The sequence below is a fragment of the Morus notabilis genome, unplaced genomic scaffold (assembly GCF_000414095.1).
Source record: "Morus notabilis unplaced genomic scaffold, ASM41409v2 Scaffold137, whole genome shotgun sequence".
Taxonomy (NCBI): Eukaryota; Viridiplantae; Streptophyta; class Magnoliopsida; order Rosales; family Moraceae; genus Morus; species Morus notabilis.
In genome coordinates this window covers 973146-992375 of record NW_010358172.1, presented here as the reverse complement: position 1 = coordinate 992375, position 19230 = coordinate 973146, and the positions used below count along the sequence as shown (strand labels likewise).

The following is a 19230-nucleotide window of genomic DNA, read 5'->3' as shown; positions in this document are numbered from 1 at the left end:
TCTCATATTCTCCACCGTTGTCGCTGTGAAGAACTCGAACCTTTGCGTTGTACTGAGTTTCAACCATTTTATGAAACTTTTGAAATAATAAGTTCACTTCCCCTTTGGATTTCATCAAGCACAACCATGTCATCCTAGTACAATCATCAATGAACGTTACAAACCAACGTGATCCTCCCAAAGTAGTGACCTTAGACGGACCCCAAACATCAGAATGTATAATCATAAAAGGAAGTGGACTTTTATTCAAACGTAAGGGAAATGAAGCACGATGGCTTTTTGCTAGTTCACAAACATCACACCGAAAACTAGAAACATCAAATTTTGCAAATAAACTAGGAAACAACTTTTTTAGATATCTAAAGGAAGCATGTCCCATACGCCGATGCCATAACCAAATTTCCTCTTTTTTTTTTGTTTTTTCTCCCCCTCAGAGCTATCCACCGTCAGAGCTTGTTGTAATTTGTCAGAACTTTTGGACACCAAGTCCAAGTAATAGAGCTTTCCCCGCCTAGTACCATAACCAATCGTCTTCCTGGTTTGAATGTCCTTAAACACACAAAATTCAGGCCAAAAGATTACAATACAAGACAAGGTTTTTGTTATTTGAGAAACTGACAAAAGATTATAATTTAAAGATGGAACAACTAAAACCGAATCTAAATTTAAGGTATCGGTGAGAGTTAAAGATCCTTCCCCAGAGACTGGGGTCGAGGTTCCATTGGCAGTAGAAACAAACTTTTGTAAGGAGGTTTTAAGAGGTGAGACATGTCTAGAATCAAATGTCATATGATTTGTTGCACCAGAATCAATTATCCATGCACTATTAAAAACAGGTGTAGAAATATTTAAAACCTTACCACCATTATCTGCAGCTATTACCAACGCCGAAGCTTTTTCAGCAATATCTTCTTTTGTTTCAACAACTGCTGCAGTGGATGTTCTTTTTTGATCTTTCTTGGACCGGCTATGATCCCACCATTCTGGATATCCCACCAGCTCGAAACAACGACTTTTGGTATGACCAGTCCGATTGCATTGGGTGCATTTGTAAGTGGACTTGTCAATACCATTGGTCGTTTTACCATTGTTGGGTCGTACTCGGTCTTGTTGATTCTGGTTAGGCTGGTTACGAGCCACCATGGCAGAAGCTTCAGATGTTCCGGACACGCCTTTCAGGGTGATAAGGCGTACACTCTCTCGTCGAATTAAAGAATAACACTCCTCCAGGTTTGGAGCTGGGTCACTTCGCAAAATCTCTCGTCGGATTTGATCAAACTCCCCATCTAATCCAGCGAGGAATATGTGAACTCTTAATCGTTCAATGGATTTTCGGTATGCTGTGACGTCATCAGGATCCTTCATGACTACCTTATCACGATAGTCCAACTCTTGGAATATTTCAGTGAGCTCCCCATAATAAACAGAGAGTGTTTTGCCTTGTTGTTTGGCAGTAAAGGCCTTTTGGTTCAAAGTGAACACTTGTAATTCATCGGTTCTATCATAGAATGCTTTTGAAAGAGCATCCTAAATTTCGTAGGCAGTGGGTAAGCGTAAATAGCGCCTCATAATTTCTGGAGACATCGACATCAATAGCCACCTTCTGACCTTTTGATTTTCAGCATACCATTTCTCATAGCCTTCATCCGATTCTGCAGGTGGCTTTATCTTGCCACGAATGTGGGAGATCTTGTCTCTTTCAGCAATTTGCATTTCCATCAATTGGGACCATATGTCATAGTTTGATTCGGTAAGGGTGATTCCTGCGTTAAAGACTCCCTCGGACTGAACCAAAACCGGAATGGATTTAATCCCAAACAATTCATGATTTTTTTCACTCATTTTTAAAAAAAAAATAATAATAATAATAATACTACAAACGTGAGAACAAACTCTGGAAAGCAAACTTTATAAGCAATAAAAGACAAACTCTGTCGTTTTCCTGAGATTAATCACGAAGCATATGGCTTTGACTGAGAAACACGGAAACAACTCGGAAAGCAAAGAGCCGTGGCGGGTGATGACGACGTCTGGCGAGAAGATCGGTGGAGGCAGGGAGTCTGGGCGACGAGTCTGATCGGCAAAGGCAGTGGGTCTGGACGCGATGTCTTCAGACGGTGGCGAGCGACGGCTTCCAACGGCGGGGTTTGTGGTTGAGTTTGATTTTGGGTTTGAGAAAGATATCTGATTTCTGGGTTTTTGATTTTGGTTTTGAGAAGGAATCTGATTTCTGGTTTTTTTTTTTTTTACGATGAATGAACAAGAGAATCTAGAGGCTCTGATACCAACTTGAAAAATATAGAAATTGTATTTTTCATTCATACTTTGTGATTAGTCTGTACATGGTTATATAGGTAGAAAATACAATCAGTTATCCTAGAATCACGTCCTAGAATCAAGGCTAACTATTTTGTTCACACTCATCATACAACTGTGGTGTCCCTAAATTAGGAAAGAATTACAAAAGGAGATTACAAGGATCGAGAACAAATCTCAACATTTAATTACCATTAAAAAAAATGGAATTTAGTTCCAGTCTGGTAATGATTCTCTTCATTTGTTTCCCTTGTGTTGTGCGCTTAGCTATCGAATAGAATGGAGACCTGGGAAAAATATGATTTGGTTCGTTGCGATCTTGTTGTATATTGCTTGTGGTGGAATCTCAAACTGATTGGATTTTGTTAGTACTTAACTACGCGCTTCTTTTCTTTTTGTCCCCGGGTGCAGAAGCTGTGGAACTACTCAACCGGGAGGTTTTTGAAAGTGTACGCCGGTCATGTTAACAAGGAATACTGCATAACATCCACATTTTCCGTGACAAATGGGAAATACATTGTTAGCGGATCGGAGGACCGTTGTGTTTACTTGTGGGATCTCCAGCATAAAAATATGGTTCAGAAACTTGAAGGCCACACTGGTACTGTCATCTCCGTTTCCTGTCACCCTACTGAGAACAAAATTGCCTCTGCAGGCCTCGACAATGATATATCTGTGAGGATTTGGGTTCAAGATGCCTGAGTCATTAAGACATTGTAGCATTTGCGCTTGTACATTATCGTTCAAGATGCCTGAGTCACTGGAAATTAAGCGTTTGCGCTTGTACATTATCGTTTCGAATCATTGAGCTAATGATTGATGCATCTTGGCTTACTACTTGAGAAGCCTAGGGATTCTTAAATCTTTAAGGTGCATTGGAAGAAAGCGCAAAAAGAAAAAAAAAAAAAAAAAGAAGCTTTGATTGAATATTTGCAATCTACATGTTACTTATGCGCTTCTTTGCTGTGCAGTATACTTTGTTTAACATATGTTCTATTGGCAGAATATTTTGTGTCCGTATGGTTTTCTTTAGAGGTTTACATGGGTTATATTGTTTTTTAAGATAAGTCCCAACTGCTTTAGGAGAAAAATAATGAAATCATCATTGTGCTGTAACACGTTTACAACGAAGATCCATGCTCTGCAACTGCTATTTTCTGTTATGTTGAGATACAGAGATGGAACAAAATCGCGACTAAAGCTCTTGCAGTTACTTTGAGCTGATGAATAGTTCTATTCCCAGTTTGAGCTGATGAATTGACAACACCCGCAGGCAAATGTTGAGCAGGTGTGTGTTGGCAAATTAAACTACAAGTATGTACAAATTAGGATTTAGTGTTTTCTTGAAATAAGAATGTTGATGCATTCACAAATACAGAAGAGTTCGTAGCCAAAGTGTAACTAAGAAATTTATTTCCGTATTTCTTATTTGGATTTGACATGCACGAACTGTTTTCACTTATTCTCATCACATGTGAAAATAACATTCTACAACTTGTTCATTCTTGGCATGGATAAGTACAGTTAAGCTTTATGAAAAGTCCTTTAGTATGTGTTTCTCTCCCTTTTTTATTCTCCGTTTTTTCCTTGTGTTTTCGTTTGTGATCTCTTCCACTGTTTTCAGATCTTGCACATTCATATTGTTTATTTCTTCTCTATCCTTTATTTGTGGTTTTTTCATTGGTTGTCGTTTTGTGTTTTTGTTCTTTGCTCACTTGATGTCGTTATGTTATTCTTATTGTTCCAACGTTACATGCCGTTTTCTAATTGTTTGTCCTTCACCGCCTTTCATATTTCGTTGTCGATTTCTGATTTTATTTCGTTTTGTTACCCTTATTTTGTTGTCATTTACACCCTCCAGCGTCTGTCTTTGACTTTTGTTGTTCATTACCTTCCTGTTGGCTTTTGATCTGTCTTCTATTTCTATCTCCCAACACAGATGAAAACGTTCTTGTGGTTCATTCCCTTGTGTCGTTCTGTCATCCATTTTGTTGTCGTTTATTCCATTATTGCCTTGTTGTTTTTAGATTTCCGGGTTTCGAGTGGTGTCATTTTATTGTCGTATAGTCTCTTATGGTTGTTTATTACGACCTTGTTATAGTTGTTAGATCTCTTGCGTTACACGAGATGTCGTTTTATTCTCCCCTTATTATTGTTTCTTCTTTGTTTTCGTTTTTCCTGTGAACCACAGAGTCACATCTGTTTTTCTTTACTCTCTTCTCGTCGTTCCCTTGTCATTCGTGACTATTGTCGTTCTCACTCTTTGTTGTTATTGTCGTTTTCGTACGTGTCCCGTTGTGTTACTGTTTCATTCCTGTCGTTATTACTTGGGTAACCTTTATTGTCGTTTTTTCATCCTTGTCCTTGGTTACTTTGTTGTCCTTTATTTCGTGATTTCTCTTTTAGGTTGTTTTTTTGGCGTGTTTCGTTCTATTTTGTGTTAATTGCTTTTTCGTATTTCTTTCATTCTGTGTTTCCCCACTACATGGTGTTTTATATTTTTGTCGTTTCATATTCTGTTGTCGTTTTTACGTTTCAGTTGTTACGTTATATTATTTCGTTTCCGAATTTGTTGTCTTCCATTCGGCGCCATATATATGTATATATACCATTTAATTCTTTTTTTGTGGGGCTTTTCATTTCCTTTCTTTTCATATAATCGTTTATTCCCGGGCGTTTAGGGTTTATTGTCGTTTCTTCGTTCGTGTCGTTATATTTTGTTGCTTGTGTCGTTCTATTTTGTGTCCATCACTTTATTGTCGTTTTATTCTGTTTTCTACCTGTTATTTTTATGTTATATTTTTGTCGTTTCATTCTTTCTTGCGTGGGTTTTCATTCTTTTCCTTTTTATTATTACTAGATTCTAAGCAAAAGTGTTTTTGATCAATTTTCTTCGGCAACGTTTATACCTGCTCAAGTCCTCACCTTATCGAAAGGGCTTTCGCAGACGGAAAGAAAAAAAAAATCAAGAGGGCTTACATTTATATGATTTAACTATTGCGTTTAGAGAAATTTGGAGATATAACATCCTTAAACTCCCTCTTTTAGTTTTACATCCTCTAATTCTTCTCTCTTTAGGTCGTGCCCCCTCTTAATTTGATTTTAAAGGGAGAATAAAATGGGCATGAATGTTAAAAGTGTTTAAATAAAGGTATAAAAGAAAATCTGTATACCCTTCACTAGAGGGGCATTCCTTTCTCCCTTGAGTTTATAATCCTATTGGATAGAAATTGTCATCTTCATGCTTATAATGGAAATTCGTTATCCAAACTTTATCAAACGAACCTCTTTTTAGAAAATTTAATCAGCAATTAGCCACACAAAATTTTGAATAAGCCAGCGAAGACAATATTACAAAGGGCCAACCAGATTTCCAAACTTGAAATACATAACTTTTAGCCTTGGCAGATTAAACAAACTTCTTAACGCAACCGAGACACTTCAGAGCAGAAACTTGCAGACAGATATTCAGGCATACACGAGAGCGAGAAGCATTTCGCCATTCAGGATGGCTCTGGTTACCTTGTGCGTCTACGACTGAGAAACATCTGTACTCCGGAAAACAAGTATCATCTACACTAACACCGTCAAAGTGAACCGGTCACTTCATAGAACTAGCCGGGAACAAGAATTTACATTATCAAGGCAAGCCAGGAACTCCAGAGAAAAGTTCTGATATTTTGTTGAAAACATCCATTGCCTGAGACAAAAAGGAAAGAAAACACCATGTCATATAGATCATATAAAAACAATCATAAGAAGCATGGTCAATCACCAGACTATTATATTTACGGTAGCTGTATTCCTTGTACATTTTACACTCACGTAAAGTAAGAGACCACAATTGACTGAAAAATTGCACAATTCATTGGTGTATAAACATCAGAGTTTAGTAGTTGAATTACTGAGAGAGGATTTCTGTTTCCACTATGAACATTGTCTAATCATTCTACATTTGTGCGCAGCAACTTATCAAAAGAATCATTCCTATACAGGTCGGTACATTCTTAAAGATCATCATCTTACCCCATGGGGGGACTTACAGTCCGGATCTAACAATCCTTCTAGCAAAAATGCTATTCAAAGTGTTTTCTGTTACATGATTGGGCGCTAACCCTTTCTCGATCGCGCCTTTGAGAAGCTTGAGAGCATCGTCTGTTTTATTAACCTTCATGTAACCAATGGCCAAGGTATTGTAGCAAACAATATTAGGCACAATACCCTTTGATCTCATTTGTTCAAGGATTTCCTTCGCTTCGCCCACTTTACCTTGTAAACAATACCCCTTGATCAATGTATTGTAGGTTATTCTATCAGGCTTAGGACCATGTTGATTCATCCCATCGAAAAGCTTTCGAGCCTTTTCCATCATTTGTTGTTCACAAAAAGCATCCAAAATTCCATTCATAGTTATGACGTTGGGAAAAATTCTCCGACTTATCATCTCATCAATCAACCTTGTAGCTTCTTCCCATTGACATGAATGACACAATCCATCAATCAACACGTTGTAAGTGACAAGGTCCGGTGTTATATCTCTTTCAACCATTACATGAAACACGCCGAGGGCTTCCTTCCTCTGCCTTTGCCTGAAGAGGGCGTGCACAATTATGGTGAAAGTTACAAGATTTGCCGAGATGAATTCATTTTCCAATTCATCCAACAAATCAATAGCTTTTCTCCATTGGCCTGATAGGCAAAATCCACAAATTAAAGAGCTGTATGCAATGACATCAGGCTTAAGACCTCTATTACTCAATCCTTCCATAAGATCAAGTACCTCTTCAATTCTTCCTTCCTTAAACAAAGCATCCAACATAATATTGAATGTAAAAATATTAGTACAGAGTTTCCAATCACTCATAAATTCTAAGAATTTTGTTGCTGCTTCCCAACGACTATATTTGCACAATCCGTGAAACAGCGAATTACAAACAAAGAGATCCGGTCGAACACCACGGTTGATCATAGCTTCAAACAAGCCAAAGGCCTCATCAATTCTTCCTTGTTTCCAAAATTTAGAAATTATAGGACTATAACAACTCGCAGTCGGCTTAATCCCTCGGTGGTTGCACTCGTGCATATGCTCGAGCAACTCAATCGCCTTACCAGTTTCTCCAACACTACAGAACCCATTAATCATAGTCGCGTAAGTAACCCCGTCAAGCGGGTGCTCCTTCTCTATAATCTCAAGGAATAACTCCGCGGCCGCAGCCACCGAGCCTCCCAACGAGAGGCCATGGAGCAGAGTATTCAACACCCAATCATTGGGCTTAAGGCCGCGCTTAAAGATAATGGCAAAAACAGAGAAACCCAAAGCCAGATTCTTCAAACGACAAATGGATTGGATGACAATGGTCAATGTAGTTAGATTGGGTCGAAAATGGAGGCAACCCAGATGCATCAATTCTCGGTAGAGCGAAACGACAGTGGAATGGTGGTTCATCTTGGAGAGAGAAGCGAACAAATGATTGAAAGAGGTAATGGAGGGCAAGGGTCGCATTTGAACCATTGAATCGAAGAAACCAAGGGCTAGGTCAAGGGATTTGCATTGGGTTTGAATCAATTTCCACAGAGGAGTGGAATCAGAGGAATCGTTTTTGTTAGATTTGGAAACATGAGAATCAAATTGGGTTCTGAAAATGGAAATGAGGGAAGAGAGAGAATATTTACCTGGAGCTCTTTTGCTCAGCATTTGGTGATTTTTTCGATCTGGTCATGCCAAAAAGAAGAGGATTAGAAAGAAAAAGAAGAAGAAAATGAGAATTTGGTATTATGAGAGCGTAAACCCTAATCCATAAACCCACAAGAAAGAAACACAAATATTTAGCTTTGCTAGCTATAATTATAATTAAAAAAAAAAAATAGCAGGTCAACCGTTTCACCCTTCTATTATCCACTGCGGATATTCCGTCTTTTTTATTTATTTATTTTTTTAGAGTTATATGACCTCTATACTCATTAACTTATGAATGCTTTTTATCCACAATCAGCGTAGAACTGGCAATTTGCTCTCAATTCATTGTTCAATTCAATCCGGTTAGTTTTAAATTAAAAGGTATGATTATTTATTTTAAAAAAAATATGTATGACACACGCTAGAGGTGTAAGTTTAGTTCGCTCCATTCGGTTCAGGCCCGAATTTCAGACCAGGCCTAAAAGAGAGAGAATCGGTCCAGTTAAGTTCTAAACTTAAAAAGTTTAAGATCGGTTTAATCTAAAATTTTATAATATATTTTTAAATTTTTTTTTTAAATATAATGTTTGAATCAGGCTGGGTCAACCTTAAAAGAGAGATAATCGATCTAACCGATTTTAAACTTAAAATTTAGAATCGGGTCGGGCCTAATTTAATAGTAGCGAGTCTTAGACCAATCCGTTTAACCTGGTTCTTGAACAATCTAGCGAGCTAGATAAAGATAATCTTCCTTCCCCACTGAGAAACCAAAACACAGTTTATATATCACATGTGAGGATAGAGCCCCAGTGACTATTATAAAAAGTCAATTCTTCTCACCCTCGTTAGGAATTACAACTGCATATATGATATATCTTTGTTTTTCTTTCCTTTCATCCTTTTTATTTTTTTGTTACTTCTCAAACATTCTTAATCTCACTATTTTTATAAAGAAGTTTGCTGATTTGTTAACGATGGCATATTAAACTTTCTATAAAAAAAAATTCACATATTAAAGTACACAATTTGTATTATTATTTTTAGCTTGAAAAAATTGTCCATATTTGTGCCCCAACTAAAATAAAATCTTAACTTCTGTCACTGAGTCTGCACTCCTTTACATTGAACTTAAACCGTTAGACTCTTCGTCTAAGATTTTTGCGGATTAATTGTTCTTTTTTTTTTTTTTTTTTTTTTTTGAAAATGATTCACATATTAATAGTTCCTATTAAAGCTATAGTTTAGTTGAGTTCGACTCTTTTTTCTCCCTCTCTCAAGTAAAAAGAAAAAAATTATTATTATTGGTGTTCTTAAATTTTGGGATCATTTTTCAATTTATCTTCTGCATTTTATTTTTAAATTTTAAATTGTTCTCACTTAATTTTTTTGTTGAAAATATTTGTTAAAAAAATAAAAAAAAAGAGTAATACAATTACATAGTCTTTTTGTTTGAATATTAACTAAAAACAAACGTGACCACACTTAATTATTTGTTTTGGTTTTATTTTAAAAAAAATTCTAAAAAGAATTTAAATAGGACTAATTTAAAATTTAAAAGATAAAATAAAAACTTTTAAAATTTAAAAAGTAAACTAAAAGTGTCCTTAAAATTTAAGGGCACCCGTAATAATAATTGGAAGAAAAATAAATAAATAAAAGCCTCCTTTTGCTAGGAAATAAATAAATAAAAAGCCTCTTAAATTAAAAGCGAAGGTGAGGGAAGTGAATGAGATATTTTATCGCGAGTACAAACAAAGAAAAATGGCAACACTTGCTCTCTTCCCTCTCTCCCTCTCTGTTCCAGCACTGCGATTGCAACCCCGTCTTTGCTCTCCGCAAACCAACGTTTTCAATCCCATTTCCTCATCTTGTAGTCTCAAATCGAACCGAATTGGGGACAAAATTGTTGTCTTTGGAAGTAACTCGAGCGACCGAAATGAGTCGCAGTTCTTGGACGAAAACGGGGTCGTTGATGATATGGATGGCTATCTCAACTACCTTTCTCTTGAATATGATTCTGTTTGGGACACTAAACCATCCTGGTAACTAAACTTTTCTCTCCATTATTTTGTGGTTTTTTTTTTTTTCCCTACTAGAAATGTTGTTTTCAAGCGCGGACACTCCTTAAATTTACTAATTTAGAAACCTAGTAAATTTACTATTTAGAAACCTAGTAAATTTACTATTTCGAAATCTAGTTCATCGATCTTTCGCTCTGTTATTGTCTTCCTTTTGTTTTTCTGCTTGTTATCGCTTGACAGGTTATAATAGAAGTTGTTTATAGGTTATTTTCTTGTTTCCTTCTGGTACTAATTGGTTAAAATTTCGTGTACATAATAACTTCATATATAATTCTTCTGCTGTGGGCGTTGCTTGTCCTTTTAATAGACAAACTATATATTTTCTAGTTCCATTATTGATTCCGCCACATCAAAATTGTTAGAGATTTCATTCTTATGTTTCGACTTAAAAAATAAAGAAAAGTCCGGAGAATTAAGCACAATTCAAGTTACTACTTTAGCGTCCATATTGTTTTGAGTAGTCTGATTATAATTTCTTTTTTGGTACTTTGGTTTCTAGGTGTCAACCATGGACAATTACATTAACTGGGGTATCCGCAATTGCCTTGAGCTGGCTGATTTTGCACTCAGTATTAGTCACAACCGTCGTGTCATTACTGATGTGTGCATGGTGGTACATTTTCCTGTATTCCTATCCAAAGGTGTGCCCAGTATTCATCATCATCATCCACACATCTTTCTTTTTCTTCTTTTTCCTTTTTATTTATGCTTAATTTTAATGGTTTCGTTTGTCTGTTAGGCATACGAAGACATGATCGCTGAACGGAGGAAGAAGGTGACAAATGGTGCTGAAGACACGTTTGGCTTGACGAAGAGCCAATCATCGTGACCGAAAAATTAGACTTGATATAGCAGATTCTTTCTGCCTTTGTATATTTTCGTTGTCACCATTAAGGTGTTGGTTTCAAATTAATGATTTTCCGTGAAAAGTGACTAACATTTCTCGACTAGAAACAAATATGCAGTGCTTGTTAGGCCAGTGTGGTAGGTGATAACTTTGAACGTCGCAAGGAAATTTACATAGATGTTCTCCCGCAACTATATGTTGGTCTTTTTAATATTAAGGCATTGTCTGATTTAAGATATGAATTTGATACACTTCGAATATCTTGTACATATTTAATAAGATCCGTGACCGTAATGCATGGTATAACAAACCCAAAATACAGGGCATATGTGAAAAAAATTTGGCACCAACAATAAGAAATGGTGTAACCACTCTCGAGGAGCACCACAACCTAATATTACTACACTTTTTCTTTTTTTTTTTTTTCCGGCAGTACCTAACATTACAAATTTACAATATAATTACTCAAAAAAAAAAAAAAATTTACAATACAAGAAAATATGCTTTCATTTAAACAACAGTATTTTAACACCCCCGTAGATGCCATGTTTTCTCAAAATCATGCGCAGCTTATTTATGAGATTAGAGATTTAACAAGAGTCTGCCACATTGATTTGACACAAATATGCAATTGTATAACATTATAGTCTGAGAAACAAAAGGATACTCCATCTTTTGATAAATTTTTTTAAACAAACACCATGGTAGCCCATGGCTCTCAATGGCATTCTTTTGCCACAATATTCCGTCTCAAAACACGCAAATCAGGGTACAGTACCACATAAAGCGTTAGAATTTTCACCATTGAGAAAATCCACCAAAAGATGACCATATAAAGGGCTAACTGTCTCTTGGAGCAGGCATTATTCGAAGCCTTTCCTCTCCGGCTTGACTACTACTACCCCCAGAAACCCTCTCTTCTGCTAGCAGAGACTGTAGGTCACTTCCATTTGCAAGGCTGTTGAATTCAACTGCTTTTGACGGAAGTGTTGGGTAGCGTCGTTGGCAAAAGGTCATCAACCTCTTGATAGACTGCAAATATTTACGAGTTGTCTCGTCGTTCATAATATGGGCAACGCTATTGGTGTAGATCTTTTCACGAGCTGAACGTTCATGGATACCAACCATAGTAACACCAATTGGCCAGGGCGCATTTCCGATGGCCAGCTTAATGTATTGGTCCATTGCAGCTAGGTAGTCTCGCTTCATGCAGCATTCCACGACTACAAGCAATGCTTGGCGGATATCATCTGGAAGAACCTACAGAAAGAATATATCAAGAGATAAAATGTCTCCTTTGTATAAACACTGCAAAATTTAGGTTGAATGTGTTTTAGTTCAAAGCTTAAAGAATGTAGACCAAGCTGAACGAGACTCTGTACTGTGTCAAAGGCTTAAAGTGTTTTTTTGGTGAATGAAAGGCTTAAAGTGCTACTCCCAGGGATCTCGACTTTCTTGCAGGGTCATATAGGAATGAAACCACAGACTACTTCATGAGTATTAACCTATTTGGAGATTTTATACGCAGCACAAAGGGAAATACTGTGTTTATAGTGAGCATCAAGCAGCTAAAGATTTCAATAGTACCTTATGCTATTAATTACACATTCTATGCCACAATGTCCGCATAGTCCTTTCTAGGTTGGTCAACTACGAGTGACATGTAAAAACATTAATTTTTTGTTCAATTTCTAAGCATCAACCTAAGCTAAGAGATGTCAGAGGAGATTATATATAACCACCAGTAAATGGGCTGACTTTTGAAAGTCAAATTCTTTCCTAATCCAATATTCACCCACCATTGGCTAGATACTCTCCGAAAAACTAAAATTATATAATTTTCAAGTCATTCTAACGACCCTAAATAGTTCTGGACCTTTATCCTATCAAACTAACATGAACACACTGGAATACATTTCCCAGAGCTTGTATAACTGTAAAGTGTAAACATATACGGAAAAACAGATAGTAAGTTGCAAAATCCAAAACTTCATTAATATAATAAAATAGTGGAGGCATGATACTTTAGAAAGTTCAGGACAAGAAAAATGTTATTTGGAAGAACCATATTACGACTTATAAGCATCAGACCAGAACTTTTACCTTCTTCCTGCAGAACTTGAAGAGCGGATTCAAATACCGCGCACACTGCTTGAACGTGGCCACCATGGACTTCCCTTTAGCAGTCCGTTTCTCGGTCTCTTGCATCTCATTCAATTCCTCGTTCCACTCATTCAACAGCCTCTTGAAAAACACCAAAATCTTATCTTCATCGCAGAGCTCATCCAAATTCGCCTTCATTCGCTTCAAATCCTTGTCGGCGTCAACCCCGCTGGATCCCCCGTCAGCGCTCAACTCCTCTTCCGCCACGCCTCCTTCCCCGTCCTCAGCTACGCCATCAACATCTGTCTTCTGCCGCTTCCGCTCACTCAAAATCCCGGACTTCTGTCGCTTCCTCAGCTCCGCGATATCCCTCAGGAAATCGTTGGTTTGTCCCTCGGTCATGTCGCTATCGACCTCGAACAGCCCGGCCTTCAACACATACTTCAACCGGTCAAGACGAGACTCGTCGTCTTCTCCGAAGAGCGTAATTGGATGCTTGAGAAGCCGGAGGCGACGAATTACTTCTTGCTTGGACAAGACGAGGTTATCGACGTTCTGCTCGTCGGTTTGGGATTTGGATGTGGTTGCGGTGGAAGAAGTTGTCGTGGCGGAGGCGGTGGCGCTGGAGGAGGCGTTCGATTTGGTGGTTGAGGCGGTGGGGGCGGTGGTTTGGCGCTGGGATTTGGCCTCCAACTCGCGCTTCTCTTGCTCGCGAAGCTTCTGGATTTTCTTTTGCTCGATCTCGGAGCGCTTGAAGAACCGCTTGCCGCCGGTGTCTTCGGCTAAGCTTTGGCGCTTCTTGAGGAGCTCTTGCTTAAGGAGGTCCATCAATGGCTTCTCTGTGTCTCTCTCTGCAGTCTAGGGTTAGGGATTGTTAACGGTTTTTGATTTCCGATTTGGGGAAGATTTACACGAGAGGACGACGACGATTCAGAAGCAGATCTTCAAACGCAGTAGTAATTTGTGGGTGGTTTAAGTTTTAGAATAACCCAACCCGATGGCCCGATTTATCAAGTTACCGGTCCAATTGTCTTAAACGTACGTCATCCGATAAGAAATTAAAAACGACACCGAAACTCCAGTCAACTTGTGTCGTCAAAAAGTATGACGGCTGTCGTATTGTAATGAAAACTGAAAACCGACATTGAATGAAAAAGTATGTGCAGACGACTTGTCGTTTTGTATGCTGGAAGGGTATGTTAAATTAATAAATGTTTTTTCTAATATGATTTTAGTGCATGTAAATTTTGTTAAATTAGGAAATGATAATTTTTTCAAAAGAAGAGTATATCTGACTGATTGATTTGGTGATTATTTAATAATTGATCAACTAATATCTGTTAATGACTTATCTCTTATTGGTTAATCACATTTAATAATAATAATTGATTGATTCAATCTAAATAATTAAATATTAGATCTAATTGATTAACTACTTATCATTTATTTTCCAAAATTAAATAAAAGTTTATAGACATTTTTTTAAATGAAGTGACCAAAATGGGTCACCTCGTATAATTTTTGGAGCAGAAATTTAAAATAAATAAAAAACGACATGTCGTCTTATCATTAGTTTCTTTTGTTTGTTTTTCCGAGCTCCTAGTCCTAGCCTCCTGATCGGAATTCCAAACGCGAGAAACAGAGAGAGAGAGAGAAGGAGGGAGGAGAGAGATGACGACGATTCGCAGATTTTGCTGTAACGATCTTCTTCGTTTCGCGTCTGTCAATCTTGACCATCTCACTGAAACCGTAAGATTTCTTTGTCTTCTATCTCAGTTTCCTTTTTTTTTTTCCAAGTTAAAAATCACTGGGAAAACTCACCTATCTTTGTTTGTTTAAAATTATGGAAAAAATCTGTTAATTGCAGTTCAACATGTCCTTCTACATGACCTATTTGGCAAGATGGCCCGATTATTTTCACGTCGCCGAAGGCCCTGGAAACCGAATTATGGGTTACAGTAAGCACTATTCTTTCCGTTTCTTCAACTTTAATCCCTTAAATACTCTTTAACCTTCATTATGATAACTTATTCTTCTTTCTGATTTTAGTTTTGGAAATAACAAGTACTAAGAAAATGCTAGTCTTCACGTATTGTCAAGTTTTGAGGAGCAAAAAATTGTAAAATGGGTCATGTTTTCGGCAATGTTCATTTGTTTTATCTGTGATTATTATATTGTTGAATAAATTAGCACGAATAAAGAAGTGTTTTGGAGGTAGTATTAGATAAATGGGTATTTTTTGTTTATTTTTGCGGTTTGGGTGTTCTTTTTGGGTTATCTTAAAGTTTAAAAAAAAAAAAAGTTTGAGATTTATTAGTGTTCAAATGATATTTTTTTTGCCGTTTTAGGCGTCATTCAGTTTATTGGGAATATGAAATATGGATGGATATTGGTGTAATGCTTTGAGAGTTGGCTTTGTTCTATTCTTCACTTTGGTCCTTGTGGGTTGTTTTCAGTTCTGCATACTTATGCAATGATGAAACTCTACCTGGTTATTTTACAATTGCAGTTATGGGAAAAGTTGAAGGGCAAGGTGAATCTTGGCACGGACATGTAACGGCGGTGACTGTTGCTCCAGAATACCGCAGGCAGCAATTAGCCAAGAAACTCATGAACCTGCTTGAAGACATTAGTGATAAGATGTAAGGAGGGCATGTTTATTGTATACTTGCTTAATATATATATATATATTTTAATTTATATCCAAGTCTAGAAGCATGATTAACCTTGTATTTTTCCAATGTTCTTGCACGTTATTTTTCTTCTCTTCTACTACTCTAGCTACTTTTGTTAAATATATGACATTTGAATTGTTATGATCCGCATATGCGAACATATTTGCCTAAGTTTATTTTTTAACTTCAAATATATGATCTTATGAGTTCCATTAGAAGCGTCAAGACCAGGGCAATTTATTATCTTGCATATTTTTTCTCACGATAACAGCAGTCAGTTCTTTTGGTTCTTGGATTCTGATTTTGGATTATGCTTTGACTTTCTTATGTTGATATGCGTATAACTTGTGCTTTAGATTGTGTCTATCTATTTGAGCACTAATGGTTGTTGAAATAAATTGAGGGCCTAGTAAATCATATAATGCTTCAGTATATTTGTTATCTTTAAGCTCTGTTGTTCACGAGTTTCTTTTCGCAGTGATAAAGCCTACTTCGTGGATCTTTTTGTTAGGGCATCCAATACACCAGCCATAAAGATGTATGCAAAGGTATCGTTTCTGTTAATCACTTTGAACACATAAGCTTTGCTACTTTCTTCCAATAATATTTGAGTATCAGAACTTCTGCTTGAGCATTGAATAAATTTTATTGCTGAGACCCTAATATTTCTCCATCAATTCTGCTTATCTTTTGACCTGTACTTGTCCTTTCCGATTAAAATTTATGCCTGAAAAAAGAAAATTAAAGGTTATTTTTGCACATCGATGGCTTAAGCTTTATCCTTGTTCTTGTAACATTTGGAATGGGACAAAAGGCTATATATTGCCCGATCTTCGTGCAAAATAAAAATTCAATAAAAAGGAAAAGAGAAAAGAAAAGGTAAACATCTTTATTGCAGGTATTAATAATCTCGTATACTGCTTTTGATTGAACCAGATCCCTTTTGATGCATGTAATTTTGACTGTGTTAGGTATTAAGTAGTTATCTATCTCAAAATTTTTCGTAAAGGACCTCAGGCCTCAGAGTAAAATAAAGGACAGGTTTTAGATTCATATTACCGTTATTGGAATTTTGACTCATGGATTCTTTACCAAAAGCTCCGAATTTATGCATATGAAAATTTTATAGTTTTCTCTTTCTTTTTTTTTTGTTTTTTGTTTTTTCTCTCTTCCTGTATGCGAACACATTGTTTAAGGTTTTAGGACTCTTTCACTTGCAAATACATGGAATATCAAGATGGGACAATAAGATATCGCTACCCAAACGGTTCCCCGCCTACCCAACCCACTTCCCCCTTTTGTGTATGTGTGTGTTTTTTTGTTTACCAAATCGGATTCTTTGATGCTTACTCTTTTACCCTCTTCTTTCCTCAGCTTGGGTACGTGATCTATAGAAGGGTACTACGTTATTATTCAGGAGAGGAAGATGGGTTAGGTGAGCTCCCTTATCAAAGTATCTGTTGATTTCTTATTGCTTTTTACATTCTTGTAACTTTGGGTCTGTTCTCAGATATGAGGAAAGCATTATCTCGTGATGTGGAAAAGAAGTCTATCATCCCTCTCAAACGGCCAGTTACTCCAGACGAATTAGAGTATGACTGATTCTGTTTTCTGTGGAATTTCTGCCAACATAAGTTTGATGATAGGGTTTAGGCATCATAGTCACATTCATGAGTTTCTTATTGAGATGTCAGTCTTTGTTGTGTTATTCTCTATTAATGCGCACATGTCGAATTTGAAAACATGAATTGGTGAGCTGTGCTTTTAATAGACTTATAGTTGGAAATTATGTATCCTACCTATCACTTTTTTTGTTTGTTTGTTTGTCATGAATAGTTGTTGCTTTGTGTTGCTCCGTAGAACTTGCAAATCTACTTTTTTTCAGAAGCTTGTTCATATTAACAAGTAATCACAAACGGCCTTTTCCAGTTTTCCTAGCATGTTATGTCTAAGCTTTTGCTGGTATTTTGAATCGATCTCAACTTGTAGACTTGTAGGCCTTGTTTGGTAGAGGGGTTTGAATTCTGGTTTTGAGTTCTTTGTAGCATTTTCTCTTATAAAAATTTGAATTTTGATACCCATGAACCAAACAAGCCCGTAGTTTCGTAGGCATGGAGTGTTGGACTGTATCTAGTTGCCTACTTAACCCTTAACATCCAACTCCGGTATAGGAGTTCCTATGAAATTTTTTTACAGCTCGTTCATGTTGAGCATGTCATAACTCTTCGCGTATCCTATTTATGAGAAAATAGTTGATTCGATCTGCCTACGCACGCAATGTAAGATAATCTATGATATAGGGAGATCGGCCCCGTTCATTTCACTGATTCGAGTTTAGAATTTGAGTTTTGTTATAGTAAAAAGCTTTCAGAAACAGTCACATTTAACTTTTTTGCTACAATAAAAAGTACTCACATAAAATTACATCTCAATTCGAATTAAAAACTCGAATCAACGAACTAAACGGGCCAAATTTTAAAACTTTGTAGGAAATATGATACTAGGGCAGGTAAAATCAGCCTAATAGTAATTCAACAGTTATTGGGGTCATTTCTTGTTTGGGCCTTGCGGAACCAAGACTCGAGAAAGGAGATTTCAGAAGCAGGCTCCTTCTCTTGGGCTAACCACGGATCGCTTCAGGCGGGCCCAAAAGTTTTAACAACTTTTCTTTGCAGTCTGATCACACAGGGCACGGCACTCCATGCGTTCTATTCTAATGTACGTGATAATGCCTTTTTCTCAGGAAAATTCATGGTTGACTTTGGTCTTGAGCATTTACAAGTTGCAACAGAGGTTCCTTGTTCTTTCTTCTTCTTTGGTCGTCGTCTCAAATCTGTACGAGCCAAAGCAAAGTGTTCGTTACATGGAAGTAATGGGAAACATGCGACTCCGCACGCTTACGAATCTTGGTGGTCCCACCCAAATCCAGAATAACAATTACAATAATAACAGAAAATCCTTTCCTTTCTATTTTGGCCGTAAAAATAGAAGAGAAAAAGGACGAAGAGTTTGATCCAAATACGAACCCTCCTACACTGATTGTTGATTTGCTTCTTTATTTTTCAGCCGTCAAAAACTGTTAATTTTGTATATTTTTTCAATGTTAGATTAGATTCAACAATAAAAAATTTATCTTTTGATAGGCCAACCATTAGGGGCGGGACCACCGTTAGGGGCCCACCATTAGGGGCGGGACCGGAGCCATCTGGATGTAGGCCGGTTGGTGGACAAAGAATGAGGTAAGGAACAGGTAGCTCACGTGGCACCATCACCCTTCGTATTCTAAAAAAGAAACCGAAAACGTAACGAAAAACGAAAAGTAGTGATGGAGATTGGAAGGTGCCTGCCCAATTTGGATTACCCTCCAGACTCCAAACCCACCGCTGTTCTTCCCATTCGGCTCTTTTGTGCCGACACCTAATAACTCTCATGTGTGTGTCTCTCTCTCTCTCTCTCTAACTTTTTTTTTTTTTTTTTTTTTTTTGTGAAGATCGATTTTTCTGTCCAAAAAAAAAAAAAAAGGCTGATGAT

General features: G+C 37.0%; 5 protein-coding genes across 8 annotated transcripts in view; 3 read left to right on the top strand and 2 right to left on the bottom strand.

The window, feature by feature from the left end:
- The window catches only part of LOC21407796 (COMPASS-like H3K4 histone methylase component WDR5B), a 7699-nt gene extending 3881 nt beyond the window's left edge, over positions 1 to 3818 (top strand). The window contains exon 2 of the mRNA XM_010092111.2: positions 2728 to 3818. Coding sequence (XP_010090413.1) covers positions 2728 to 3018 — 291 coding nt within the window. The 3' untranslated portion in view covers positions 3019 to 3818. The remainder of the gene's footprint in view (positions 1 to 2727) is intronic.
- A 1788-nt stretch (positions 3819 to 5606) lies between these two features.
- Positions 5607 to 8117, bottom strand: LOC21411026 (putative pentatricopeptide repeat-containing protein At1g12700, mitochondrial). 3 transcript variants are annotated; one of them, XM_024161596.1, is made up of 3 exons: positions 7990 to 8117; positions 6343 to 7848; positions 5607 to 6016 (listed from the first exon to the last, which is right to left on the bottom strand). In XM_024161596.1, the coding sequence occupies exons 1-2, from the start codon at positions 8009 to 8011 to the stop codon at positions 6356 to 6358; spliced, it is 1515 nt and encodes a 504-aa protein (XP_024017364.1). In that variant the 5' UTR covers positions 8012 to 8117; the 3' UTR covers positions 5607 to 6016; positions 6343 to 6355. The 3 variants fall into 3 exon arrangements, 2 of the variants coding, with proteins under 2 accessions (XP_024017364.1, XP_024017363.1); XR_002901638.1 differs by lacking the exon at positions 6343 to 7848; XM_024161595.1 differs by having other exon boundaries at positions 6343 to 8117.
- A 1599-nt stretch (positions 8118 to 9716) lies between these two features.
- On the top strand, positions 9717 to 11156 carry LOC21407795. The gene is made up of 3 exons (XM_010092110.2): positions 9717 to 10035; positions 10574 to 10715; positions 10814 to 11156. Exons 1-3 carry the CDS (start codon positions 9755 to 9757, stop codon positions 10901 to 10903), a joined length of 513 nt encoding a protein of 170 aa, XP_010090412.1. The 5' UTR covers positions 9717 to 9754; the 3' UTR covers positions 10904 to 11156.
- A 255-nt stretch (positions 11157 to 11411) lies between these two features.
- LOC21407794 (pre-mRNA-splicing factor 18) lies at positions 11412 to 13985 on the bottom strand. Its single transcript, XM_010092109.2, has 2 exons — positions 13025 to 13985; positions 11412 to 12181 (listed from the first exon to the last, which is right to left on the bottom strand). Exons 1-2 carry the CDS (start codon positions 13850 to 13852, stop codon positions 11762 to 11764), a joined length of 1248 nt encoding a protein of 415 aa, XP_010090411.1. The 5' UTR covers positions 13853 to 13985; the 3' UTR covers positions 11412 to 11761.
- A 626-nt stretch (positions 13986 to 14611) lies between these two features.
- Positions 14612 to 18502, top strand: LOC21407793 (N-terminal acetyltransferase B complex catalytic subunit NAA20). 2 transcript variants are annotated; one of them, XM_024161634.1, is made up of 7 exons: positions 14612 to 14773; positions 14892 to 14982; positions 15534 to 15666; positions 16178 to 16247; positions 17074 to 17134; positions 17210 to 17291; positions 18443 to 18502. In XM_024161634.1, exons 1-7 carry the CDS (start codon positions 14696 to 14698, stop codon positions 18456 to 18458), a joined length of 531 nt encoding a protein of 176 aa, XP_024017402.1. In that variant the 5' UTR covers positions 14612 to 14695; the 3' UTR covers positions 18459 to 18502. The 2 variants fall into 2 exon arrangements, with proteins under 2 accessions (XP_024017402.1, XP_024017403.1); XM_024161635.1 differs by lacking the exon at positions 18443 to 18502 and having other exon boundaries at positions 17210 to 17528.
- The last annotated feature ends 728 nt before the right edge of the window (positions 18503 to 19230 follow it).